The sequence below is a fragment of the Citrus clementina genome, unplaced genomic scaffold, assembly GCF_000493195.1.
Source record: "Citrus clementina cultivar Clemenules unplaced genomic scaffold, Citrus_clementina_v1.0 scaffold_7, whole genome shotgun sequence".
Classification (NCBI taxonomy): Eukaryota; Viridiplantae; Streptophyta; class Magnoliopsida; order Sapindales; family Rutaceae; genus Citrus; species Citrus x clementina.
In genome coordinates, this window is record NW_006262075.1 from 4,382,390 (window position 1) to 4,410,184 (window position 27,795).

A 27,795-nucleotide genomic window follows, 5' to 3' on the forward strand; every position below is an offset into this window, starting at 1 on the left:
AATAATAATTTTTTTAAAAATCTTTAAAACGTCAGTCAAGAATAAATTATTTGAGCATTTAGTGTTATAGGGGTTATAATCCACAACTTAAATGTGTGCGGAGATTTTAGAAGACTGAAATTATTTTATAAGGGAGGAAATTATTTTCATTTAATTATTTTATAATTAAGAGAATACTGAAACTAACTCTCATAATATATAAGCTCGAATTCATCCACTTTCAATATTTTGAGTATAAAGATTTCACTATGATAAAAAGTAGCTTTAATATATTTAAATTCACATGATAGCTCAAATGTCAGTCAAATCATGCGTGATTGACTGAATAGAGGTGCTTGGCTTACCTCTCTTACAAATTCATAAATTAAAATCATGCATGGTTAAGGACTAGTTTGATAATATTATAGTTCTTAAAATAATTAGTGTTAGTTGTGTTATAAAAATAATTAATTATAAAGAAAATCAATTAAATAATTAATAAAATTTATTTTAAAAATAATGTTAGTTTTAAACTATTGTAAAATTTATTTATAAATTTATAAACATGTGAAAATAATTTTTTTATTGTGTATATATAATAATTGATAACTAAAGTAAATATTTTATGATATTAATTTATTTTTTTATTTTGTTATCTCAATATAATTGGCATTACTAATAATATCTTCAAAGTTAATAATTTAAATTTCTAATTACTAAGGAGAATTTTGGATTTTCAAAATAAAAATAAAAATATTTGAAATTGTATTAAGTATAAAATTGATTCTCAAAATCAAATTTTGAAAAACTACTCATTTCTTACTTTTCAAAATCTATTATAAAATTTAGTACTTTTGCCAAAAATAACTATTAAAAAATTTACCAAACCCGAAATTAACTTTTTAAATTTTTTAAAAATTAATTTTGAGTCTTCTAAATAACAATTCCAAATGGGCACGAAATGTAGGGACAAGTCGAGTTCTTTTTCTTGTTTCGGGGCCTGTATTTTAACCACGTTTTTGCGTTTAATCAAGAGATCTTGCCCGTCACCGTAAGGGAAAAAAAGTGATGTTTTCTTCGGAAAAAGGGGCGGAGGTAAAAGAAAAGAAAAGAAAAGAGACTGTTCCACGCCAATAAAAAAGAAAAATATTGTTCTAAACTAAACCGTGTCACCGGCTGACCACTCTCTTTCTCTCAAGATGTGTGTACTGCTAGCTTCTTTTTGGGACCCCAATAGCTACAAAAGCAAATTTGTGAAAGCTTAAGTACTCCCACCAAAAACTAATCGCATTCTTTAACTTTCAAATTTTATTTGATCAGGTCAGCGTACTATAGCGAATTGCCAAAGAGTACAGGATTTTATGGCGGGAAAATTAGGTTCAGAAGAGTTGCCATGTCACGGCATGGAAAAACTTTATGTCAAAATAATTCATGATGATGGCTGCCAGCAACCCATATGCTGTTTAACAAACCCATTTTCATAGTTTAGCAAATACTCATATTTCTTAATCACAACAAAAAGTCTTCGTCAAATAACGTTCTTGTGATCGGATTAATTAGAGGCTTTAACTTTGGGAGGAAAAAGAGAGAGAGAGAGAGAGAGAGAGAGAGAGAAAGTGTGATTAAGGAGATCAGAATGAGTTGGCAAGATTGAAAATTAGTTGCCTATGAAGTATGAATCCACAATGACTGGGATAAGTTGTTCTACAGCTTGAAGATCTCACTTTCATTCGATCGCCAAAGGAATAAGATGATAATTTCAACGCACATCTCTTTTGACTTGTATGGGACACTACTTTTTCTTGTTTTCTTGGTGATTAATTCTGAGTTAGATGCCTTTAACGAAGCAGGCGTGCGCGCCTAATGGCCAACGCAAATCTAAAAGCAAAAAGGACGCGATTAATTAAGATCAAAATGAGTGGCTTAACTCGGCCTTAAGCAGACAAAAGAAACAACTTGACAAGCGATCCCATACAGACTGCTATAACATAACACAGTAGCACATAAAGACAGCAACAGTGCGGCGCCAAGAACAACAAGGTCAAAAGATTTGGTGGAAAAGAACATAAACAAATTTCAACATATGAATTGTCTTCAATTTCATAAAGTTGTACGATATCGTCCAAATTTTCATGCGTCGAGTCAATGGATCAAATCACCGAATTAATTCTGATGAGTTTGTAACGCAACAACGAACTTGTTGAAAAAGGATTCCGGTTTCATCATGTTTCCTTATGAAGCTGTAAGACAACGAGAGATAAGCTGCCATTAATCATGCAAATTAATGTCGGCGGGACTTTCTTAGAAGGTTGCTAAGCCTAAAGATCAGTATTAATTGCAGCAGAATAATTTCCAATGACTCGACTGCTTTATGTGATTGCAGGAGCATCAATAAAACTAATTTCTTCTTCAGTGCAAATGTATGAGACCATCATTTGTGTTTAATTGAAATCATGCATATTAATTAGTGTCGCGCCAACCATCTGCTTATCACATCGCTTTGGAACAACTAAGTTAATCATGTATAGATATTAAATTAAACTTGGTACAATATTTAAATCATCATTTGGCCATCGATCAACAGTAGAAAGATTGCTCAATCGAAATGAAATCTCCTTTAACTTTATATTAGTACGTACCCACCAGTGACAAATCTAAGTGCACTATTGTTTTGGTTTCATGTAATGATGGTGTCCCCATGCAGATCAATAATTCAATTCCCAGTGACCAAACTGAACCTTACTGCATTTATAATCATCATGAATCCTCTTGTTTATTATAGATAATTTGGATTTAAGAAATGTTTTTACATAGAACACGAAGAATAACAAGTTTAATAGTTCTCTCAAAAGAAAAGAAAAGAAAAGAAAAAGTTCTCATAATAGTTTTCCAAAAGAAAATTCTTAATAGTAATTTTTGTTGAATGTCTGAGTCTCTCCAAGTGATTAATTATGAGAGTTTAAGTGCTTGTGTGATATGACTTATTTTAATGGCTATAAGTATTTATTTAATCTCATAAACTCTTATCATAATTTTTGTTATTGTTTTGTTGTTTTTCTAATAGAGCTTTTCAAGCTTAAATAAACTATTTTACCTCTATTAGGAAAAACTCAAATTTTAGGCTTTTGAGAGCATAGGTTGAAAAGCTATTTTTAAATGTTAAAATATCTAAAATATTCTCTACTTATTTAACAATCTTATTTTATTCTCTTCACAATATAACTTTAAAAAGTTTGTCTATTAAAGTAATTTTATAAATTTTTAATAAAAGTTCTTATTGACAACCAAATAACTAAAGTTTTTTGAGTAAAAACTTTAGTTACAAAAGCTCTACTAATAAAGGCTCTACTTATATAAGTTCTACTTATTTAACAATCTTATTTTATTCTCTTCATAATATAACTTTAAAAAGTTTGCCGATTAAAGTAATTTTATAAATTTTTAATAAAAGCTTTTATTGACAACCAAACAATTAAAGTTTTTTTAAGTAAAAACTTTATTTACAAAAGCTCTACTAATAAAATCTTTACTTATATAAACTCTACTTGAAAAGTTGTACCAAACGAAGCCTAAATTCTTTACATATGACTGTGGGAATTTAACTAAAAAAAATGAACCTCAGTCGAACATAATATTGATTTTTTTGAAAAAATTTATTTGACACAATTTTTTTTTTAAAACCTAATGCATTTGGTTTAGCTTTTTTACAGAACATAAAAAAGAGATAAATAGTTAATGTACTAATGTAGAAATTAAGTAAGACCAAAATTTATGATCCCATGTAATTAATTAGAACCATTCAAATTGATGATAATTAACTCACTTGGAATTGTCCCCGGCGAAAATAATCAGGAAAAGTTGGATATTGCCACCCCTTTTTAGTTATTTTTAATTTTTTCCCGAAAATGTCTCTACCTATGTTTGTAATACACTCTTCTAGTTTTTTATTTATTTTTTAAATTAAAACTCAAAGTAGTATTTTGTTATTTTTCCTTTCATAATATTGTTGTTTCCCTAGACACAAATTAAAAAGTTTCTCAATAATGAATTTTTTAATGTCAATCATTGACTTAAACCACACATATTTTAAAAAACAATCTAAAGTAGAAAAATATTCAATCAGTGAGAAATAGAAAAAGAATAATAGATTATTTTAAATTTACGTAATTTATGTTGGTTGGGTAGGAATAGGGTTGGCAATGGGATGAGATTTACTAATCCCAGTCCTGTCGCGTATATGCAAATGGGATGAAAAAACATTCTATTCATGTCCCTATATTTGTTTTTGGAACAAAAATATGTCCCAATCTCATCCCAAAAGAGATGGGATCCTGCGTGATCCCATCCCAATTGGTAAAATTTTCATTCTTAATCGGCAATGAGACGGGATGGGGTGGAATTTGTTAATCTCACTCCCGTCCTGCATATGTAATTGGGATAAAAAAATATCTCACTCCCGTCCATAAATTTTTTTATGAGACAAAAATATGTCTCAATTCTGTCCCAAATGGGATGGGATCCCGCAGGATCCCATCCCATCGGGAAAAATTGACATCCCTAGGTAGGAATGATAGGTAGAAGCACAAAAAAAAAAAGAAGAAGATAGATTACCGAAATGCAAGTGATTTATTGAAAAGAAAATCTAAATGTGTTTAATCCTAATTTATCTTTAAATATAATTCTATTTGAAATGGGGTTTTATAAGAATAATAAGGGGGTGCTAATAGCTCCACCCTCTGGAAAATATCTGGATGAGCCGAAATGCCTGTGACACTTTGAAAAGAAATTGGGCCTAAGAAAGTTCGACATTTCTTCGGGCCCAAAACTTTTTAACCCAAGCCATTGTAATAGCATTCTTTCTTACTGCTACTACTACTAAGCTTTCAAGAATGCGTGGCTTTTCGATTGTATCTTTTTTTTCTTTTTTTTTGACCAGAAAAAATTTCGATTGAAAGGGAAAATCGATTTTTCTGGAAATTCAAAAAGGAATCCGATATTAGTGAATTAGTAGAATTTATAGAGAATCACCTCTCTTGAAGTCACAATCTCCTGTATGGGAAAATTTACTCTAGTTTTAAATGATGTGTTGATGGGGAGAACAAAATGCTAGCACGGCATCAACCCACGGCTTATTTTCCGGCATAAATTGAATAATAGATCCCTGTCTTGCTCATCTATGGATGTAACAAACATTTCACCATCAAATTATGCTGCTGCTCTTTTTCATCTGAGGTTAATTATAGAATGTGATTTATTTTTTTTTGTTTTCCCTCTCAAATTTAATTTTCTTTTCCGGGTTCAGCCGAATATGTTAGGATGATAATATTGATGTTTTGTTTTGAGATGTAATTTGCAAGAAAGAAAACATAACGAGTTGCCTACATGTGGCCGATGATCTATGCTTGAACTAAAGAGATAAAGATTCTTTGAGGATTTGCTAATTTGGTGCTTCACGCTCACGCCCAAGGGGAAAAAAAAAAAAAAAAGGTTTGGGCGGTCTTAAAATGTCTTAAATGAGAACCAACACAAGTTGTCGTCAAGCTTTCGAGACATTTTTTGGTACTTTATGATTTTGAAAAAGTTGTCGCTTGTGTCCGAGGATCAGTTACAAATCACTATCGAAAACCAAAACCAAAAAAATTTAGAAAAAGGCTTTTTCCCCAGCATCATCCCACCGAAGTCCATTTCAATTTGCCTATTGATTTGAAAGCTTACATCAAGCTGGACATTAGTTTCTTCTCCCACCCTCCCCCATAAATTTAACAAAGTTGCATATTCTTTCTTGCCTTGAGAGGCCATTAGAACAGGCTTTATGCGCTTGATTAGACCTTCAATCTGAACTTCTATTGCGGCCCTTTTATTATCATATCGAGCCCCGTTGTCATTTTAATCAATAGGAACACGCGCATGAACGCATCAACAACTTTTGATAAATAATCTCATCTTGTTAATCTAATCGAAGCCACAGCCAATTGTTAATTAATACAAGCCGAAACCCAGTTGTGCTTACCTACCGGACGAGCACCAATAACAAAAAAGAGAAAAAAAATATGATAATGTTAATAATTAAGCTCAGTGGCCTGCCTTTACCAGTGAAGTGAAGGTCAATGCACATAAGTCACATCCAGGTGTCCCCAAACCTTTTCACTTCTTACGCAACATTGCATTTGTCTACTATATATACCCACCACAATAGTGACAAAAAATCTGCCCTTCAATAATAATATAATAACATTATGGAAATAAATCTTTATACACACACACATACACACGGTGTCATTCTTGTGAGTTGATGTCACATGGATCATTACAACAACGATTTTGATGGATTGGTGCTGGTAGGGAAGCGAAAGGTGGCAAAGCTATTGGTGAGTAGACTGGGGAGGGCCTGAAGAGGCGACAGGATTTCAGGGCCCCAATTAGCACCACAAAATCTTAATGGGCCCCACGAGTCCAATGGAGATCTTTCACTCTCAGTCAAATCTCGAAGACCCTTCAACAGTTTTGGTATCAAATTCAAACCGTAACAGTGTGTTGGCTTGCAGGCACTTGTGTCCGGTCCCCTGTTACTTTCAACCGAGGCAGCCAAGAAACCCACATTTTATGTCAAAATTTTGGGACCATTGGTCACTTACTCGATTGAAGAAAGGCCCTGTTCAATCGACATCTGATCTTTTCCAAATTCTGTTGATACAATCGTTTAAGCTTTAACAAGAATATATAATCTTATTTTAGTGGAAGCACTCTTGTCCTTTTATTAAGTTTTAATTAATTTGATTTGATATCGATTGATTTTGGACGCAGATGCCGGTAGATATCCAATCTAATTTTAAGCTAAATACAGTTATCATCAGGCATGCAGTAAGATGGACCGACACAAATGTTAAACGTGAAGTGAAATTAATTATGCATTATTAAAAACTGTAAAAGTATTGCTGTAATTCTATACGTCACTCCACTCACGTACAGGAACTTCAAGATCAATTTATGAACAATCTATTACACATACAGTAAGCAAATGTGCAAAGTAAGCAAACTAATTAAATTCACTAAATCAGCCAGCCAGCCATTGGAAAATCAGTGCACCATAATATCTCTCTCTTGACAGCGACAGAGTGTAGCCTGTTGAGACCAAGATTTGAGAATTGTTGCGTGACGCCATTAATTTCTCCCTCTCTCTCTCTTTTTCTTTTTTTCCCTTAAGTGTGTGCGCTGACTTCCTTCAGCAAAATTTTCTCTCCAAACATAAAAGTTTCAAAGGAACGACTGTAATCGGATTATAATTACCAATTAGGACAAACCCCACTTTCCATTTGCTTTACAATTAACATTAATTCTTTTTCTTAAGCAATCAAATTTTGCCACATGTTATCCGATAATAACAAAAATAACTTTTTTCAAGCACGCCTTAGAATTTTTTAAGGCGACCAATTTGGATACTTCTCTTGCCAAATATTTTGACATTGTTTCATTTTCAAAGGTACTTCCTTTAGGCGAGGCAACTAAACTTGCCAAGTGTAATGTAATAAAAACAACAAATAAACCCATTTTAAAGCACCCGTTAGCGTTATGCCTATGCATATCTTAGCACGAACCAATATGGGTAATTATAAAATATTTAGTATGACTTGTTTGCTGTGAGAGTAAGAATTGCAGAACATATAAAACTACGTTACAGACTCTGTATGTAACAGCTCAATGGAAATTAGTCTTGTATCAGCTAAGTTCCAACAACTTTTCCTCTCTCCTGCAACGCGTGGATGCTCCTCATTTGCTGCGTTACATACAGAATCTGTAACGTAGTAAGGTCCATCATTTGAGTGACAGGCACGCCAAAAAGAAAAAGGAAAACAAGGTCAAGAAAGTCCTTTGCGTACGGCAGCAAATGAGCCTGCCAGTCTCGCCCCGAAAATTTATAAACATTATTTACTGGTGCCAGACACGTGACACAGCCGTCTACATATTCCATTATACGCACCCGAAGGACCTGCTACAAGTCCATAATTTTACCTTTTACTAAAGTCAATTAGCCATTTTGAATTTCTTATTATGATGTCATCCAACAATTTCAACGCATCAAAACTTGTGATTACTCGTACGTTAGAGCTCAGTTTTTGTTTTATTTTATGTATGTGTGTGTGTGTACACAGTTTTTCTTTAAGGAATATATCATTCTTATTTTGATCAAGTAAAGAAAAACACTATGAGAGTGTGTGTAGTCTTTTTTTAGTTTGGTTGCTCTTTTTTTTTTTTTTTTAATATAGACATACTGTTAACTTATATAGTTTAATAAAATCAATTTTTAATATTATTAAATATTAACTCATATAATTTTATAATATATTAAAAAAATAATTCGATTAAACTAAACAGTTTAATTGGATGCCCGTATTAAACAGAATAAAAGTGCTGCACTTGAGAATCACACACTCGCCCGCGCGCAGAGCACACAGTACACACTGAAGAGATCTAGTAAAGAGTAAAGACAATGACCAAAATAGCATGAGATGCAATGGTTTCAGGCCGTACCAAAAAATATATTGTTTAATTTGAAAAACACTGTCCGAGTGTAATATCTTAGAGTTAGTAATGAACCAAACCAGCAGATATCATGTGATTAGAAATGAATGACGGAGTTGAGTGACTGTGAGGCCTCAAAATTTAACCAAATCAAATTTAACCGGATGCTCTGCCTCAAAATTAGTCTTCAGATGTGATTGTGATTGACGAGACGGCTCCGCCAGAGCTTAAAAGCGGAAATATGTACCGAGTGAATGAGCATAGATTAAAGGCATTGAAATCTACAGCCTTATCAGAATAAAAAAAAATTTCTTTTTTTTGGCAATATTCCTCGCCAACAAATTATTGCAAAAGAGAACCTAAAATCAATCAAATTCAATACCACATAGACAGCAGCTGCGGGCTACGGCAATTGCAAATGCAATGGAATGCCGCTGCTGCGTGCCGAGCCTCCACGAATTGACTAGAATAACCTCCATCCCTCAGCGTGTTGTCACTATCTTGCGTCCTAATTTCGCAGCTCATGATCACGTAAATGACCAAAACAGCCCTTCACTCGTTTCAAATTGAAAATCCGACTTTCTGCTTCTCCACTTTCTTTTCTTTTTTCTTTTGCCCTGGAGTGCTTTAGGTAACAGCAACAATAACCAAAAACTTACGAAAAGCTTCTGCCCTCTGTTTCCTCCGTCTCTTTCTAACCAATATTTCAGTTTCTTCTATTCTCTGTTAGCTTGTGTTTTGTGTGCCTATAATAAATATCACACTGCAAAGAGCTCAATTCTTTACACACACACACACAAGAAATTAAAGACCAATCTTTGTATCTTTCGCAAGTTGCAAGCTTCCATCTTAAGTCATAGCAATAGAGAGGCACAGAAAAAAGGTTGATCTTTTCTTTTCTTTTCTTTTCTTGCTAACGTGCACCTTCATAATAGCACGGGAAGGGAAAGGAAGGAAAGATTATTACACAGTCTACAATTCAAATCATATTCTCTTTCTTCATCAGACCCTCTCCCAGAGTGTTGTCATTTCCCCAAGAACTCGAAACAGTAAACCAAAGCTAAACAGAGGACAAACCCCGTCTCTCTCCCTCTCTCTCTCTCTTTATCTATCTGTCTCTGTCTCTGTCTCTGCTGTGTAAATGGCTGGCTGTACGCCGATACTGTTCTTCCTGCTAACGTGCGCCGGTCTCCCTCTCTGCTCATCAGATCCAAACGACGAAGCTTGCTTGACCCATCTAAGCCAATCGCTAAAAGACCCTTATAAGAACCTTCAAAACTGGACCAAATCAACATTCTCAAATGCTTGCAACGGCTTCACTTCATATCTCCCAGGCGCCACTTGCAACAATGGTCGCATCTACAAGCTGTCTCTCACGAACCTCTCTCTTCAAGGCTCAATCTCTCCTTATCTTTCGAATTGCACCAATCTTCAATCTCTTGACCTCTCTTCAAACGCGCTCACAGGGTCAATCCCGGCGGATTTACAGTACTTGGTGAATCTGGCAGTGCTGAATTTGTCAGCAAATCGACTAGCAGGAGAGATCCCACCTCAGCTCACATTGTGTGCATACTTAAACGTGATTGATCTTCATGATAATTTGCTAACGGGTCAGATTCCTCAGCAACTGGGACTTCTAGTTCGTTTGTCAGCATTTGACGTGTCGAATAACAAGTTGTCTGGGCCGATTCCGGCTTCGTTAGGGAACAGAAGTGGGAACTTGCCTAAGTTTAATGCGAGTTCGTTTGAAGGAAATAAGGATCTTTATGGATACCCTTTGCCTCCAATGAAAAGTAAAGGGCTGTCCGTTCTGGCCATTGTTGGCATCGGTTTAGGAAGTGGATTTGCAAGTTTGGTTATCAGTTTTACTGGGGTTTGTATTTGGTTGAAGGTTACTGAACATAAGATGGCTCTTGATCAAGAAGGCAAGATTAGTCAGCTTATGCCTGATTATTAAACTTTTATTATCCCGCTTTCCCTCTTGTCTCTTGATGATTGTTTTCAAGTATGTCAGGAATCTCAATGTGATTGAATTGAAGATGCTTATAATTATTCAGTGAGCTCAATCGCTACAAAATTTGAGGTATGCTTCTTCCATTTTTGCTTTTTTTTTTCTTTTGAAACACGAGTGAGGTGTGGGCTAATCATTCTTCTTATCTTCTGATGGGGTTTTTCAGAAGCTTTTTCTGTTACTGATTTTTTCGAGATTTTTTTTTTCTCAAATTCTTCTGCCCTTCGGTGTTTTTTTTTTTTTTTGAGATAGTATAGTATATTCTACAAACAATGACAATGTATAAACCTATTCAACTGGAGGCTTCAGTGAATTAACTATATCAATGTAATGTATCTGCTAGTACAAAATGTAATAGATTTTCTTGGCTTTGGAGTTTCGACACTTTCAATCTTTGTATCTATCTCTTTCTCTCCTTCTCTGGAAAGATTTTCCGCAGTTTATTTTGTTTTTTATTTTTCCTAAAATACATACTAAGAAACTGGTGGGGATTTTGATGCCCTGAAATGGGTGCATTTAATTAGAGGAAAATACAGTTTGGCCGAGTGGACAGGGGTATTTTATTCCTAGATTAAATTTGAGTGAAGGCAGAATGTTCTCATTTTCAAGAATTAAGAGTAGACATCTCTTAAATATTTAAAAATTTAGGCAGCGCTCCATTAGTATTTATGTAAATTGATCTCAGTTATAGTCTAATTTATAAATATAAGTTATATTATCATGTAATATGAGTTGTACTATAAGTAATAATCTCATGAAATAAAAAAAATTAAAAGGAAAATACGATTTCACCTACTTGAAATTCTAGTGCAATGCTAATGTGAGCCGGGGGGAGACCTGTTCCACCACCAAATGCCATGATGGAGATTGTCCATTTCTCTTTGGCACTTTATTTAAGCTGTTGGTTCCCTCTGATCATGCCAACATTCTGGTCAGTTTTGCCGGTCATTTATCCTACTGGTTTTTGGATTTCATGATTCTATGGGCGCATGTACTTTTATTGCACAAATTTCTGAAACACAAGTTAGAAAGTTAACTTACAAAAAAGTTGCACATTCATGTCTCTCAAGTCCTCTTAACTCGAAGATCATAAAAGTAAAACAATTTACAATTCCATCCATGTTGCCCAATTAACTGTATGTTCTATTACTTTTAGGTTCTTTTGAATACCAATACCAATAATTAAATTCTTGAAGTGGGACAATGAGTTGAACTGCATATACCGTATTGTATTTGGAGAGATGTGGGGTGCATTATTGGGGTGGCTCAGTGGGTTCGTTACTCTGGGTTATATATATTCTAGGCACTTGACTCCCCTTTTACCTGCGTCCTATTGTTTTAGCCGTAGGTGAACAGGCTAGGGCTGTAGGCTCACTTTCTTGCTCCCTGTGATCACACTTAAATTGAAGCAAGCTGGTGCCTGGTGGTGAGATTTAAGATTTTACTGCCCACTGCCCACTGCCCACTGCCCACTGCACACTGCATGTGTTTGCAGTGCCCACCCCCCTCAGCTCTATTTCTGACTTTTTCTTGTTTTCGGAACAGCAACCACTCTACTGGCACCTCTCCAATCTCTTTTCCGTATGAAAATCCCAAGCAAATGATTGAATTTCTCTTTTCCTTAATCCTTTGCAATTTACAAATACTGTAATCTACCAATATTTTAATCTGGAATTTATATTGAATTCTATTTTTTTTTTTATATACATATACTCCTAATATATTTAGAGACCTATCTAGAATATATGCTCCCATTAATATCCGAGGTGACTCTAATCCCGTCCACATTGTTTAAAGAGCACGGTCTCACCACTAAAGTAAAGCCGCACCTGTTTGTGGGGGCGAACAAGTCTTGAAGTTGAAAGTGGATGTTGATCAAAGTGCACGGACTCAACTAATTGATATTGGGACTTTAGAAAAATAAAATCCTTTGTTCCAGAAATTCGGGAGAAACAATAATATTTAAACAAGTAAGCTCAGCTAAAATAGGAGGGGATGCTGGACTATAAACTTGACATTTAACATTTTGGTTGGACACAAAGTGAAGAATGATATTTGTCTTTTGAAGATCCACAAAAGCATTCCAATTTTTGAACAACATAATTAGGCCCACACTTGTCGCCGCTGCAATCGACTGAATGATCGACTGGTTGAGATTGAGCGCATAGTTTCAACTCACACCGAAAGCAGAGATGGTCAAAATGTGCTTTCCATTTCTCACAATAATGATTCCTCCGATAATGGCATGCATGTCATCATGCTTTGCCCCCACCACAAAGCCACACTGATCTTCATGGTTTTGTTATGTTGTTGGCCGTAATGGGTTTCGGAGAATTTTTATGGGGATGGCTTCTGCCTTTTGGTTTCTCTCTCAATCACAACTCACAAGAGGTATGCTCTTGCTTTCAATGCGTGAAAAAGCCTAAAGGGTTTCGCTTCTTGAAAATTTACCTTCGGCCTCTTGGTTATCTTGATTTTCTACCCATTACAAATGAATGAATAAATCAATAATATAATATAGAAATCAATAATATAATATAGCAAAGTCCCCAAGGTTTTACTTAGATATTTTCGTCATGAATTGAACAACCATGGAACTTTACTATTTGGACAACAAAATATTGAAATCTACTATTGTAAGTCACATGCATTGATATTTTGCATCGTCTCCAGGTAAAAGTTAAAAAGAGGGGGAAAAAAAAAAAGAGGAAACAATCCAACTTGTTTGATGGTCGGCTGTGATGTGATTGAAGTTGTTAAAATAGAAGAATTAAAGGAAGCTTTGGTTTTTGAATGTACTCATTTCAGTGGTGTTATGTTACTTTATTTATGTGATTATTAATATTTAATTAATCAATATATTATAGAATTTTCTTTAATTAAATTAAAAAGAATTGTGTTTGTGACAACCATATCTCAGCCTCATAAAAATATATTGTTAAAGTTATTGAAGTCCATTCAAACGTATTGTATAATATATAGGTCATAAATTAGATAACTAAAAGTTTTGACAAAATAATGTACATTTTAATAGGTAAATTGGTCGTTTTGTATAATAAAGGTCGAGTAGATAAAATAATCTATGTTAAGGAAATTCTAATAGTTGGAAGCAGTGAAGGATACGTAAAACATAATACAGAAATTAGATTTAAGAGCAAAATTGATTAATTGTAAAAACTATGGATTTATGTAAATTTTAAAGAAACAACAAGGATTTTTGCTCCAATTTTTTTTTATTACACTAATTTTAAAATAAGAAGCCTACTGATATACAATCATACATCTACCAAGATTTTTTTGCCTTATGATGCAGTTGTAGATTATAGCCTGAACATTCTTTCCTCATTCACTACTAGAGGAATCCCGACTCCCGAGCAAAGGAATATCAACTCCATTATGGGAGATAATCGAGTTGGATTATTTTCACATTTTCTTAAACCCACCAAACAGTTTTCACAATTAGATTTAAAAATCAAATAAAATAAAGTGTTTCCTAATAGGCTTCAGCCCAACCGAGGATGGAAAGAAAAAGTAGATTGTAATTTGTAAAGCAGTGGAACTTCTAGCACCCCTCTAAAATCTTTATAACACCCCTTTTTGTTTTTATTTCCTAAACTATCCGAGTTTAATTTACAAATTACATACTCATGTATTAAAATTAACAATCTTTCCATAAAAATTTCACCCTAAATATGGTAAACTTTCTAAAAGTTTTGTCATTTTTAATAGTTTTATTATAAATACATGCAAATGCTAGAATCTTCAATTATTTCTCCTTATTGTATAATTTTTATCTCTCAAACATCCTATAATTTTCTTTATAATATATATTTTTACTTACAAACTAAAATATAAATATAAATTATGACATGGGGTATTAGGGTTGGTGTAAATTTTTTTAAAAGAATGTTTTATTTAATTTTTATTCGAAATGAAAAATTGAGTTAATTATTTTTTATTATTTAAAGTAATTTTAGTTAAATTAGGTTTTATGAGGAATTTTGAGGTCTTCAATAAAAGTTGGGCCTTCTCAAATTCGAGCCGAAACAACCCGACCCACCCATCACCATCTTCTGTCTCCACTCTCTTTCTATTCTACTTCTGTATACCCTTCAAAAACCCTAAACAATTTACAAGCTCTGAGCTTTAATATCATTGCATACTAGTTATTCCCGAAAGCGCGGATTTCTTTCTGCCGTTTCGATGGGTAAAAGTAAAGAAATCCCATCAAAAGAAGTCAAGCAAGCAGAAGAAGAAGAAGCAGAAGCGGAAGAAGAGAAAAGCTTCGAAGAGCTCGGGTTGGACCTCCGTCTAGTTCATGCCCTTAACAAAAAGGGCATTCAAAAACCCACCTTAATTCAGCAAGCTTCGATTCCTCTTATTCTTGTGAGTTCCTTCCTTCAACTTGCTTTTTTCAGCGTTATTTCAGTTTCTGGTCGGGTCTTTCAATGTTGCAAATTTAATCAGACTTACATTTGACGTGTAATTGTAAAATGGACTACCAGGAAGGCAAGGATGTGGTTGCAAGAGCGAAAACGGGTTCTGGGAAGACCTTTGCTTATCTTCTTCCTTTGCTTCACAGGCTATTCAACGAGTCTTCACCTAAGAGCAAGCTTGCTCCAGCTGCGTTAGTTCTTGTCCCGACAAGGGAGTTATGTCAACAGGCATGTTTTAGTTCTCCCCACTCTGCTTATACCAATATATCTGCCTGTGATTTTAATTATACAGACTGTCATCGGTTGTAGTTATATGATTTCTATGTATAGGTTTATTCGGAGGTTATGGCACTTATTGAGTTATGTAAAGGTCAAGTTCAGTTGAAAGTTGTGCAGTTGACGAGCAGCATGCCTGCGTCTGATTTGGTTGGTTCAATCTTCTTTTGTGTTTTTCCTATCAAAAAATCCTCTTTTGGGTTTTAATTAAGATTTTGTTTAGATTAAACAAGTTGAACTGTTTGCTAACTCCTGTCTGGTTGGTAAAAATGTTTCCAGCGGGCTGCATTGGCAGGACCTCCTGATATTGTGATAGCTACTCCTGGTTGCATGCCTAAATGCTTGTCCACTGGTGTACTTCAATCAAAATCTTTTAGTGATTCACTGAAAATTCTTGTGCTTGATGAGGTGAGGATATGACTCTTGGTATATCAAGAATCTTGTTTTGTGAATTTCAGTTGAGTATTATGACATAAGTTGAAGGTTTACAACTTACTAGCTAGCTTCGATGACATTGGGTGACAGTATGTTTTTTTTATACAACTGTCATCCAACTTATCAATTATATTGTTTGAATGGATTAGGTTCTAAAAAATGTACGCCACCTTGCATTTTAGTGGTAGTTGTGTTCTTCTCTTATTTGATATCATATTTTCTTGACCATCTTATTTTATATTCATTATTAGGAGTTGGTTGATTCATATTTGTTTCCAGGCAGATCTTTTGTTGTCGTATGGATACGAAGATGATCTGAAAGCTCTTTCAGCTGTCATTCCTAGAGGCTGTCAGTGCCTTCTTATGTCTGCTACTTCAAGGTGTGTTTTATGTCATTTTTGTTCAAATCCTATTTTAAAGTTGGGTGATGACAACTAATTTTCTGCCTTACAAGCTTTGATTCTAAGATGATCCAACCTGTCCTATCCTTTTCTCATCCCAAATAAGGATCCTGTGCCTTATGAAGTGGGGGAATCTATTTATTGCCATCCTTCACCTTTTTTATATGAGTGTCAAGTTCACTTTTGGGTTTCATTTTCTGTACTTTATTCCTATACATCGGCTGCCATTACTTGTGGGCCAATTCATCAGCTAAAACTACAACAATTGGTTTTGAAGTTCCCTCCCACCGATTGCATTCTGCATAATTGGAGATTCTGTGCTAGTTATCAACAAAATTAATCTTTCAGCATTTCGGTTAAATCATCATACCATGTAAAAATTATGTTGACTTTTCTTTAAGCCCTGTGAGTGGACTGACAGTGTTCAATGGATATTGCAATTCTGATATTTGGCAGTTCTGATGTTGATAAATTGAAAAAGCTGATTCTGCACAATCCCTACATTTTGACTTTGCCAGAAGTTGGAGACGTTAAAGATGAGGTTATTCCCAAAAATGTTCAGCAATTCTGGGTAAGAATTACTATGTTCTTCTTGGGAATTTGAAGACTATAGCATCTTTCAGTTTCCTTTGATACATGGAACTATATTTGGCCTAAAATATCCTGACATGTTTGAATTATCATTTGTGTTGCCTAATACATTCCTTATAACAATGGTGTCAGTGTTGGATCATGAAAGCCCATTAGTCATTGATTGGTGGGCCTGGATGTAATGCGTTAAACTCTAGGTAAACTTGCCATCAAGTATGTTAAAATTTATTAGAATATGAATAGCATTTGAAGACTATAGCATCTTTCAGTTTCCTTTGATACATGGAACTATATTTGGCCTAAAATATCCTGACATGTTTGAATTATCATTTGTGTTGCCTAATACATTCCTTATAACAATGGTGTCAGTGTTGGATCATGAAAGCCCATTAGTCATTGATTGGTGGGCCTGGATGTAATGCGTTAAACTCTAGGTAAACTTGCCATCAAGTATGTTAAAATTTATTAGAATATGAATAGATCCTAGAAGTAATTAATATGTTGGTTTACAACTATTTTTCCAAGCACAGAACTGGTGCGGCTCCACTTGACAATGGAATTTTGGGACCATGTCGATGGTCAGGTGTTATATTTTTGCTGTTTTTTAAAAAAATTTCTAAGGCCTGTCTTGGCAGATTATTTTGGATTTTATGTTGAAATTATCTCCAAGTAAACTTGTGATACAACATTTCACTCTGTCAGAGTTTTTCATTGTTGATATGCATTTGTCTTGTGATGTCTTCTTGTATCTGTGTTTTATTTGCTGTTGTGGATCAGTGGCTCAATTATATTATTTTAATTAAAACATTTTTATGTTTTCCTTTCCTTCTGTTTTAGATTTCATGCAGTGAACGTGATAAATTACTCTACATTCTTACCCTCTTGAAGCTGGAATTAGTTCAGAAAAAAGCTCTGATATTTACAAATACAATTGACATGGCTTTCAGATTGAAATTATTCCTGGAAAAGGTACTCTGTAGGGTACATTCATTGATTTACATGCTCTTTCTGTGTAATTAATTGATTTGAGGATTAATTTTTTCCATATATTGATGCATATTTATCTTTTGAACAGTTTGGTATCAAGTCTGCTATTTTAAATGCTGAGTTGCCACAGAATTCTCGTCTGCATATACTTGAGGTACGCTCCAATATTCAAATATGTTAGTTAAACTGGCTGAAAATAAACAAATTAATTAATTAATTAATGCTTTTTTTTTAATTTGCTCACATGGTCATCCTGAGGAAGATTGTTAACAAAACTATTTCAAGGTTGATGGCTTCAATGGTTTACAGTCATTAACAAAACTGGAGAGTTAATTTTCCATAACTCATATGGTTGTTAATAATCAGGAATTCAATGCTGGGCTTTTTGATTATCTGATTGCAACTGATGATACCCAAACAAAAGAAAAGGATCAAAGTGATGAGGGTGGTCATGTTGACTCAAGAAAGTCTAAAAAGCATCCCAAAGCAAAGTTAGACTCTGAATTTGGAGTGGTGAGGGGAATTGACTTCAAAAATGTACATACGGTAAGATAATGAACCTGTTTATGATGCTTCTTTGTGTTTAATTACTTTAGTTTACGATGTAAACGAGGCTGGATTGTTATGTGGGCTTAATCCATGAGAAAATAATAACCGATTATCTTCTAAATAGCAATAATGTGCGACTGGGCTTTAGCATTTCATGCCTTTGCTGTTACAATGGGATTCATTTGTCCGCATTTAGGACATTCATTTTAGAAAGTTCAATAGTGGTTTTGTGTCTTTAATTCAATTAAGGTTCTGAATTTTTTTTTCTTGAACTTCGATACAAACTTTTCTTATTTGAAACATGATTTTTTTCCCCCCCGTGGTTATGCCTTTTCTACTTTCAGGTTATAAATTTTGAAATGCCTCAAAATGCCGCTGGATACGTACATCGAATTGGGCGTACTGGAAGAGCGTACAATACTGGTGCTTCAGTCTCTCTGGTGTGTTCCGGTCAAAATTAAGTTTAATTTTTTGGAGGGGACCAGCTTTGCAGGATGGTTGTTGGTCTCTGTCTAATTATAAAAACATTGTTGATATTACCTTTGCTCGTCAATTGATATTTGATTAGATTAGTGACAATCACTTGAAAATTAATTGTACTCTTCCCTGCCTCTTCTCGAAGACAGTTATAGTACCTCCTTTGGTGCCTTGGACTGGAGTCTCATAAAACAACCACTGGCAGGCTTCATTACCATAGCTTGGGGCTTCTTAAATCACTTTTATAGGTGTACATGCCCCTAAAGTGCATTCATGATTCTAACAATCATTCTTACTATTGCATGATTTTTGATTTCTTATTTCATTTTGTATTTTGGTTTAATTAAGGAATTCGAAACATCTATTTTTCTTGGAGCAAGGGATGCATGCTAATGATGACTGTGATATTGGATCATATTTTACTTTCTTACAATTTTTCTGTTAACAGGTTTCTCCAGATGAGATGAAAATCTTTGAAGAAATAAAATCCTTCGTTGGGGATGATGAAAACGAGGATTCAAACATTATTGCACCTTTTCCTTTGCTAGCTCAAAATGCAGTGGAGTCTTTGCGATATAGGGCTGAGGTGATTTCTTAACTTCTTAAACACTATCTTTTCCCCCCATTATACTAGATTGTGAAAATCTTTCATTGACTTGTAATGTTATCAAAGGTAAACATAATGTATAGCTGGCATTGAAATTTTAGGAATTGATTTTTTTTTTAGCACCAACATGCCAACCCAAATTCCACCCTTGCTGAATAGTTAAAACGGGGGAGAAAAGAGTCGGGCATCTGCCTTTTTGTCCCCCTTGAACCTATATTTTTTGGGTTTCTTATATATTTAAGCTGTATTAATACTAAGTGTAAAACATACGTGGGTTCCAGTTGTATTATTTTCTTAATAGATATAGATCCTTAGATCACTCTATGCTGCAAATTCTTTGATGGTTTTGATGTGGATATCTAGGTGATGGATTATGGGGTCATCATGGTTCTTATTGATCAGGTCATCATGGTTTTTATTCTATGAATTATTTGTTTTGTATTTACGCTGGTGTTTTCATTGCCTTGTCCAAAATATTTAAAATATTTGGTGGGGTCTATTGTCTGGCAAAGTAAATCTGGGGTCAAATGTCTTCCAGATGAAAGCTTAATTAGCTGATAAGTTAGTGACGATTGCAGGATGTTGCAAAGAGTGTGACAAAGATTGCCGTCAGAGAATCACGAGCTCAGGACCTGAGAAATGAAATTCTCAACTCTGAAAAGTGAGTGATTGCTGACTACTTTTCTTTGGGAACTTGCATCAGTAAAACATGTAAAAAAAATGTCAAATTCAGATTTTTACTCACCTTTGAGGCTCATACCAGGCATTTTAGTAGTATGTTATTCAGAAACTTTTTGAGTCGTCATGAATACGGCAGTTGAATTTGTATTTAATCTGTGCCATTAATAGTGTTCACTTAACGTGTGTCAGCCGTGTTTCCATTGCCCCATAAATTTTGTATGCCATTTATTATTATTATTATTATTATTATTATTTTGGGGTTTCACTAATGATTGGATTCTCTTATTGTAGGTTAAAGGCACATTTTGAAGTTAATCCTAAAGATTTAGGTAACGAAAATTATAGCTTTTGGTGTCTCTATACCTTTTCTGTTATCCCCATATTCAGTTGAATCTGAACATTTGAGAGTGAATTTGTATTGGAGCAGATCTATTGAAGCATGACAAGGATCTAAGCAAGAAGCCCCCAGCTTCTCACCTACGTGACGTGCCAGACTACCTATTAGATGCAAAAACTCAGGAAGCCTGCAAGATGGTCAAGCTTGCGAGAGCAGCAATGGGAAATAAAAACTCTTCTCGCCGCCAGGGACCTAGAAGAAAATTTAGAAAAAGTGATCCTCTCAAAAGTTTCTCTGCTGAGGTACGTGGCTACTTGTTTGTACTTCAGTCCTTGACTGATTCTTAATTATGCCATATCGAATGCTGATATACGTTGAACTCACTTGGTCTCAGCCAACAAAGAGAGCGGGCAAAGGTAGGATGAAAAGAGAGGGAAGAAATGGGGATGATACTGGTAAGCATAAAAAGAAAAAGTCACTGTGATCCCGTTACTATGTGTTTTTCAATCTGGGGTTATAACCAACCCCTGCAGTTTTGTGTTTGTTAATGTATCGAGTTGGTTTTGTTTTATATGAAGTGGCTTTCAATTTTGATATGAGCTATTATATTATTATTTGTTTAGTTGTAGCAGCAGGATGTAAGGGTAAATGTAGATAATAATTTGAACATGAGAGTGCTCGTCGTCATGCTGATTAAAACACTTCTCTTCTGATTAGAAACCTTCCGCAATTGAGAAACACGAATTCAGGCCTCCAATAACAACCCAGATTAAGTCGTATAAAGAAAAGTGGGCCCAAAAAATAAAAAAGGTTTAAAGTTCCATCTCTCTCGTTTTTTTTTTTTTTCTTCAATTTTTATTTTAATTAAAAGAAAGGCGGCTTCTACGTTCTAATTCTTTGGGTCTGGAAAAAGAAGGATCTAGAAAATCATTAAAAACATGCGAAAGACTTGGCAACCAATTAGAATTAGGCATGCACGTACAACTGCTTTGCCAAAGTTAACACTTAAGCAGAGTAGTTCTAATGGAGCTTGCTTTAAGCAGAATAGTTCTTATGGAGCTTTGCTGTGTTACAGATTCTGTATGTAACACAGCCAATGAGCAGCTTACACGCTGTTGCAGAAGAGAGGACAAGCTGCTGAGACCTGGCTGATCAGCTGATGCAAGGCCATAAAGGACTCGGCTGTTAGTTGCAGATGCTGCAACTTAGTTGAGTCCTAGTTGTTGTTATTATTATTCTGGATCTATCGGCAGTATTGACGTGAGTAAAAAGTCTTTAACCACATCAATCCACATTTTGTTTTGTCCGAGAGGAAACAGTCAATGCCGTCTTCAAAACTATAAACGTTTTTGTTTAAATTAGTATGACACTTTATCGTTACTTGAGTTGAAAAGGGGGTAGGATTCAAATGATTTATATATGTTTTTCTTAAATCTTTTTAATCAACCAATCAATCAATCATATTTTATTATGTTAATTTAAACAAATATTTATGGATCTATATTATTCATCTTCAAATAGTTGAGTGAACTCAGTTGATAATGTAAAAAGTAATGAAAATATTAAATAACAATAATAATAATAATAATAATTCATGTCCACGTGGCATTAAGTTCGAAAGCTCAAGTGAAGTGAAGACGTAGTTGATAACTCAAGTGTCAAATTTCAAACATGACCATCCAACGATATCTTATTTATTATGAGATTGGATGGGAGGAGGAAGCATGGTTGGCTGGCTCTCCCTCCCAATCACAACAACAAACAGTCTCGTAACTGGTCTCTCTCTCTCGCACAATTGAATTATTTTTCCTCAAATAAATGTTTTTCATTTGCATACACAATGGTCACTAAAGTTTCAGTTGCAGACGGCAGTTGAATTTGCAACATTTCATTTCTCGTTTTTTCGGCAACGCGCATGTTTAATTCTATACGACGTGGACGTAACAGTAACAGGTGAAAGAGAGTGCGATATAAATTCAGATACATCTTCCGAAAAATACAACTGAATGTGAGATGAAAGCCGCCATTTTTTTATTTTCCCTCCTTTTTTTTTTTTTTTTTGAATTTTCGTTCGTAAGATATTAACTAGGTCACTAAAGTTTTTAAGTTTGACCCAACCCAATTATTAAACTGTAAATCGACCAACATTTGACATTGAGAGAAGCTACATTTTGATAAATGTTTGTTTTTTGCAACTATTTACAATTTTTTTTATAATTGGTCATAAGGTCTTTGCTACTTATAATAAGAAATTTTTTACTTTAATTTGAGACATATAATGTAATATTGAGAAATTATAATAATTTTTTTTTTTTTTTTTTTACTCTTATATACTACTATGACTGCAATGTTCATGCGAAATAGGGAACATGCAATGTAGGATATAGAATCATTCTATAGGTTTGATCAAAATATCAGACAGAAAATTGGCAGCGAAGTGCCCATGTGATGTGAAGTTTAGCGGTAATTATTTTTTCATTAAAGATGATATCATAATCACCAACCGTTCGTCATTATGATGGGTAGGTTCATGTTAAATGAATATGGAAAAATTTCATGTGACAACTCATGTCGGTGCGCGCAATTTTTGATGCTATCAATGCCCCCCCAAATTGTCATCTGTCACTGTAGTGTATATAAAGAGTATAACAATATTATATTATTTTTGTTTGAGGTATTTAGTTTTTATGTTAATTGACGTAGTAAATAATGTATTATTATCATTATTTGATCAATTAATGATAGTTAATTACTAAATCTTATTATTATTTTTATTTAAATGATAAAATTTTATTAGTGACATATAAGTAGGATTAAAACTATGTATCTCAATTAATTAAAAGTAACTATAATTTGATTTTCTTTCTTTTCTCTCTCTCTCTTTTAAAGATTAAAAAAAATTATTTATTTTCTCATTCTCTCTTTTCATATTAAAAAAATGGCTCAAAACGAAACCCAAACGTGGTTTTCCTTTTTAAAGGAAATATTATGCATCATAAAGATTTTTTTTTTTTTACCATAATTACAGTTTTCAAAGACATTCTTTTCACAATAAAATGATCACTCACTTATAGCTATATTTGTTATTGCTTTTATCTTAACAATGCTATTACTATTATAAAAAAATTTGCAACATACGGTAATGATAATATTATTAGCATTGTAAAAAAGACAAACTCTAAGTTACATTTCATGTACTTTTCACAATATTCATGTGAGTGAATGTAAAAAGTACATGAAAGGTAACATAGGGGATCCAATGAAAAAAAAATTGTTCTAACAATAAAAATAAGTGACAGATGCATGTTTATTTATATATGAAAAAAAAAATGATACATAGTGCATAATATGTAAAGGTAACAAAATCGTAAAATTAAAAGACTATTGAAGAACATTGCAGGTTGCAACACTTTCAGTAGTTTCATTAATCTTCAAGACTTGACCCTACACACGCTGTCTTAATTTGTCTCATTCCGCGTAGTTTCAAATCTCCACGGTGGCAAAGCGTGAAAAGGAAAACAGAAGAATCCAGTTAGTAAGTCCGGCGTAATAAATTATAAAAATATTAATTCAAATTGAATGGGAACACACTGGCAGTAACAGCAGTTTGCAGAGGGCAATGTCGTTAAACACCACAACTCTAAGTTCTCTAACTCTAACTGTAACTAGTGTTTATAATAAGAAGCGGCCTCTCCCTCCGAGTTTCTCTCTCCTCACCGATCTGTCTTCACCACCACAAAACCCCACGAAAAAACAAACAAAAACAGAAGGAGCCAGCTGGCAGCTGCTGCTACTGCTGTTCCCAAAACAGAAACGAAATCTTGATCAAACAACGACCATCCATCTTTCTTGCATCATCAACCTCGGGTTCTCACCGTTTCTTCAATCTTTCTACCGAGAACAAGGCTTCGATGGATCACTACATTGCGGGCACTCTCATTGCCGCTGTGTTTCTCCTTCTCTTCGTTGTCCGCCGCAACGACAGTAAGAAGCCAAGGAAGGTTTCCACGACGTACAAGACGCAGAACGACGTTTTTCGGAGCTCTGTTAACGCCGGAAAGAATGGCTCCCCTACCGACGTCATCATTGTTGGTGCCGGTGTTGCCGGTGCTGCCTTGGCTCATACTCTTGGCAAGGTAAAATCATTTTCTTCATTAATTTTCCTGGGAATGCACCTTTTTTTTCCTTTCCTCTTTTTTGGAATGGTTGTTTGATAGATTATATATTTTATGTGACTTTTACGCACGGAATCGATTCGTAAACTTGGCATGATTATGTTATTTTATTAGATTTATGATTGTAATGGGGGCCCTGGTGGTTGGGTTAAAGAGTTTGATGACGCAGTCGCCGAATAAACTTGTATCGACAAATTGACCCAACTCTTCGTTGCTGCTGCCAACACTAGCGTCAATAAAAATTTCTAGTGATGAATGGAATCCATGAAACAAGAATTTTGAAGGTTAACTTACTAAATTTTATTTGGTCGTTAGGTAAGTGAATATCATCAATGTATACGGATCAATATATATGTACATTTGCATAATATCTGTTATGCTTGTATATGTGATCTTATTAACTTTTACATGTAAGATAAACATGCCGAAAACTCTGGGAATTTTCATGTTAATTGCATCTATTCCTTTTGACAGACACCTAACCAATTGTCTTCACTTGTTTTGATTGGAAACCTTCTTTTGCGAACGTCTTTATATATACTTCACTAACCGCAGGATGGAAGACGAGTTCATGTGATAGAAAGAGACGTGACTGAGCCTGACAGAATTGTTGGTGAACTGCTTCAGCCTGGAGGATACCTGAAATTAGTTGAATTAGGTCTTGAGGGTATGTATTTAAGGGAATGCCGCCTATCATTTACTTGAACTAGTCTTTTAGGAGGTTGGATCTTTTAACGCCAGTGAATATTGTTGTAAACAATGATCTGTATGGTTTAGTATTTGGTGGCTGTGCGCTCTAATTCTTCATCACACTTAATATAAAGCCTTCTTTCGATTTATTTTAAAAGAAATTCAAAAACACAAAAAAGAAGAGCTAGTTAGCCTACAAATTAACCTTTGCCGATCATTGTTCGATATTGTAAAATGTTACAATATCGATGCTCTTGGTTGCAGATTGTGTGGAAGAAATCGATGCCCAGCAAGTACTTGGTTATGCTCTTTTCAAGGATGGAAAAAGTACAAGACTGTCATATCCATTGGAGAAATTTCATGCAGATGTTTCTGGAAGGAGCTTCTACAATGGGCGTTTCATTCAACGGATGAGAGAAAAAGCAGCTAGTCGTCCCAAGTACTTATTCTTGCTTCTCTGATTTGAATCATTGTTGCTTACTTGTTAGTTCATCCTGAAGTTTTCCTAATTCATGCAACCACTAATTTCAAGTGTTAAGTTATGTTAGTTGGCTCTTACTCTTCTGGCACTCTTTTGTGCTGAATTCAATTCAGTGTACGACTGGAGCAAGGAACTGTAACATCCCTGCTTGAAGAAAATGGGACTATAAAAGGTGTTCAGTACAAAACTAAGGATGGTCAAGAACTTCGTGCTTATGCTCCTCTTACAATTGTTTGTGATGGTTGCTTCTCAAACCTGCGCCGTTCACTTTGCAAACCAAAGGTGAAATTTCCACTTTATAGCATATAATAAATGCTTTTGTGTTTTGTTTGACCAGCTATCATGCATAAATTATTCTCTGGTGATCAAGAAAGTTCTAAAATCTCTGTTAGTTTAGCATGCTAGAAATTTCAATTGTTTTTCCTGATAATCAGTCTATTCTCTCATTTTATCAAGTTCTTTGAAGCTAATTTATCAGATCAGCTTTTTGACAGGTTGATGTGCCCTCTTGTTTTGTGGGCTTAGTCTTAGAGAATTGTCAACTTCCTTTTGCAAACCACGGGCATGTCATTCTAGCAGATCCTTCACCCATCTTATTCTATCCAATCAGTAGTACAGAGGTTCGATGCTTGGTTGATGTACCTGGTCAGAAGGTACCTTCCATCAGTAATGGTGAAATGGCCAATTATTTGAAGGCCATGGTGGCACCTCAGGTATAATTTGATTTACATGGTTTTGGATTATACAGAGTATTTTGAGTACCTCGATGGGAGTTGTATCCAATATATTTTTTATCCCCATTTCCCATTTCTACTTCATCTGGAGCTTCTGTGGGTAATTGAAATGATTGTTTGTTTCAGGTTCCCCCTGAGCTTCATGAGGCCTTCGTTTCTGCAGTTGAGAGAGGCAACATTAGAACTATGCCAAATAGAAGTATGCCTGCTGATCCCCAGCCTACTCCTGGGGCCCTTCTGATGGGTGATGCTTTCAACATGCGTCATCCTTTAACTGGTGGTGGAATGACTGTGGCGTTGTCTGATATTGTTGTACTCAGGAATCTTCTTAAGCCACTCCATGACTTTAACGATGCAGCTTCTCTTGGCCGATATCTTGAGTCCTTTTACACCCTGCGCAAGGTTAGCTACATTAGCATGTTGATGTAAATTATCATTGCGGTTGCAGTAAAATGGAGTGTATGCATGTCTTAGGCTTATTATTTTGTTCATTCAGATTGTTCTGTATCATACAATGAATATGCTTTTTTCTTGCAGCCAGTGGCATCTACAATAAATACTCTGGCAGGTGCCCTTTACAAGGTGTTTTCCTCTTCTCCTGATCAAGCAAGGAAGGAAATGCGCCAAGCATGTTTCGATTATTTAAGCCTTGGAGGTGTCTTTTCAACTGGACCAGTTGCTCTACTTTCTGGTCTAAACCCTCGCCCCTTGAGTTTAGTTCTCCATTTCTTTGCTGTGGCAATATATGGTGTCGGTCGTTTGCTACTGCCGTTTCCTTCACCTAAGCGCATGTGGATTGGAGCTAGGTTAATTTCGGTGCGTATCATTTATCACTTATGGTCATGAAATTTTTCATTATATATACGTTCCCAATTGGGGGGTTTTCAATTAATTGCAAACATTTTCCTTTCGCAGGGTGCATCAGGTATCATTTTCCCCATCATTAAGGCCGAAGGAGTGAGGCAAATGTTCTTCCCTGCCACCATACCTGCTGTCTACAGAGCCCCTCCTGTTGAGGATTGACGGACCAAACAAAAATCAATGTAGCTGAGGCTTTGTTGCTAATAAGGCCGTGCTTCTTGTATCTGAACCTCCATCAACCTTAAGGACATATTATATGCAAACTGCCTTTGTTAAAAAGGGCAAAAAGATAGAAAACAGAAGAACGTGGACATTATATAATTATTTGTGGTTTCGAGGATGCATAAAATCATACAAACAATCCCATAATTGTATTGTATGATGCTTTATTATCTTAAAACTGAAAGGGATATCAATTTGTAAGTCTCAGTCCCCAGAGAAAGAAAAACTTCTCATTTATGTTAGGCATATATTTGTAAGATGCCTCTTCAACTGGATACCCCTTCCAATTAAAGAAGTGATAAGCAATTGAAGGCTTTTCTCGTACCATGTTGTTTACGGTAAACA

General features: G+C 34.8%; 3 protein-coding genes across 4 annotated transcripts; all 3 read left to right on the plus strand.

Annotated features, from left to right (window-relative positions):
- The first annotated feature begins 9,122 nt into the window (after nucleotides 1-9,122).
- Nucleotides 9,123-11,869, plus strand: LOC18036384 (inactive LRR receptor-like serine/threonine-protein kinase BIR2). The gene is made up of 2 exons (XM_006426077.2): nucleotides 9,123-10,582; nucleotides 11,853-11,869. Exon 1 carries the CDS (start codon nucleotides 9,641-9,643, stop codon nucleotides 10,454-10,456), a length of 816 nt encoding a protein of 271 aa, XP_006426140.1. The 5' UTR covers nucleotides 9,123-9,640; the 3' UTR covers nucleotides 10,457-10,582; nucleotides 11,853-11,869.
- Nucleotides 11,870-14,545: 2,676 nt separating this feature from the next.
- Nucleotides 14,546-20,909, plus strand: LOC18036982 (DEAD-box ATP-dependent RNA helicase 16). 2 transcript variants are annotated; one of them, XM_006426078.2, is made up of 15 exons: nucleotides 14,546-14,896; nucleotides 15,016-15,174; nucleotides 15,277-15,372; nucleotides 15,502-15,630; nucleotides 15,937-16,037; nucleotides 16,515-16,629; nucleotides 17,487-17,618; nucleotides 17,725-17,790; nucleotides 18,003-18,182; nucleotides 18,530-18,625; nucleotides 19,111-19,248; nucleotides 19,848-19,930; nucleotides 20,242-20,279; nucleotides 20,378-20,589; nucleotides 20,682-20,909. In XM_006426078.2, exons 1-15 carry the CDS (start codon nucleotides 14,714-14,716, stop codon nucleotides 20,769-20,771), a joined length of 1,818 nt encoding a protein of 605 aa, XP_006426141.1. In that variant the 5' UTR covers nucleotides 14,546-14,713; the 3' UTR covers nucleotides 20,772-20,909. The 2 variants fall into 2 exon arrangements, with proteins under 2 accessions (XP_006426141.1, XP_024036675.1); XM_024180907.1 differs by lacking the exon at nucleotides 18,530-18,625.
- A 3,032-nt stretch (nucleotides 20,910-23,941) lies between these two features.
- Nucleotides 23,942-27,774, plus strand: LOC18036983 (squalene epoxidase 3). Its single transcript, XM_006426079.2, has 8 exons — nucleotides 23,942-24,423; nucleotides 25,018-25,129; nucleotides 25,417-25,591; nucleotides 25,747-25,915; nucleotides 26,128-26,346; nucleotides 26,494-26,769; nucleotides 26,905-27,183; nucleotides 27,283-27,774. The coding sequence occupies exons 1-8, from the start codon at nucleotides 24,199-24,201 to the stop codon at nucleotides 27,388-27,390; spliced, it is 1,563 nt and encodes a 520-aa protein (XP_006426142.1). The 5' UTR covers nucleotides 23,942-24,198; the 3' UTR covers nucleotides 27,391-27,774.
- Nucleotides 27,775-27,795: the final 21 nt, after the last annotated feature.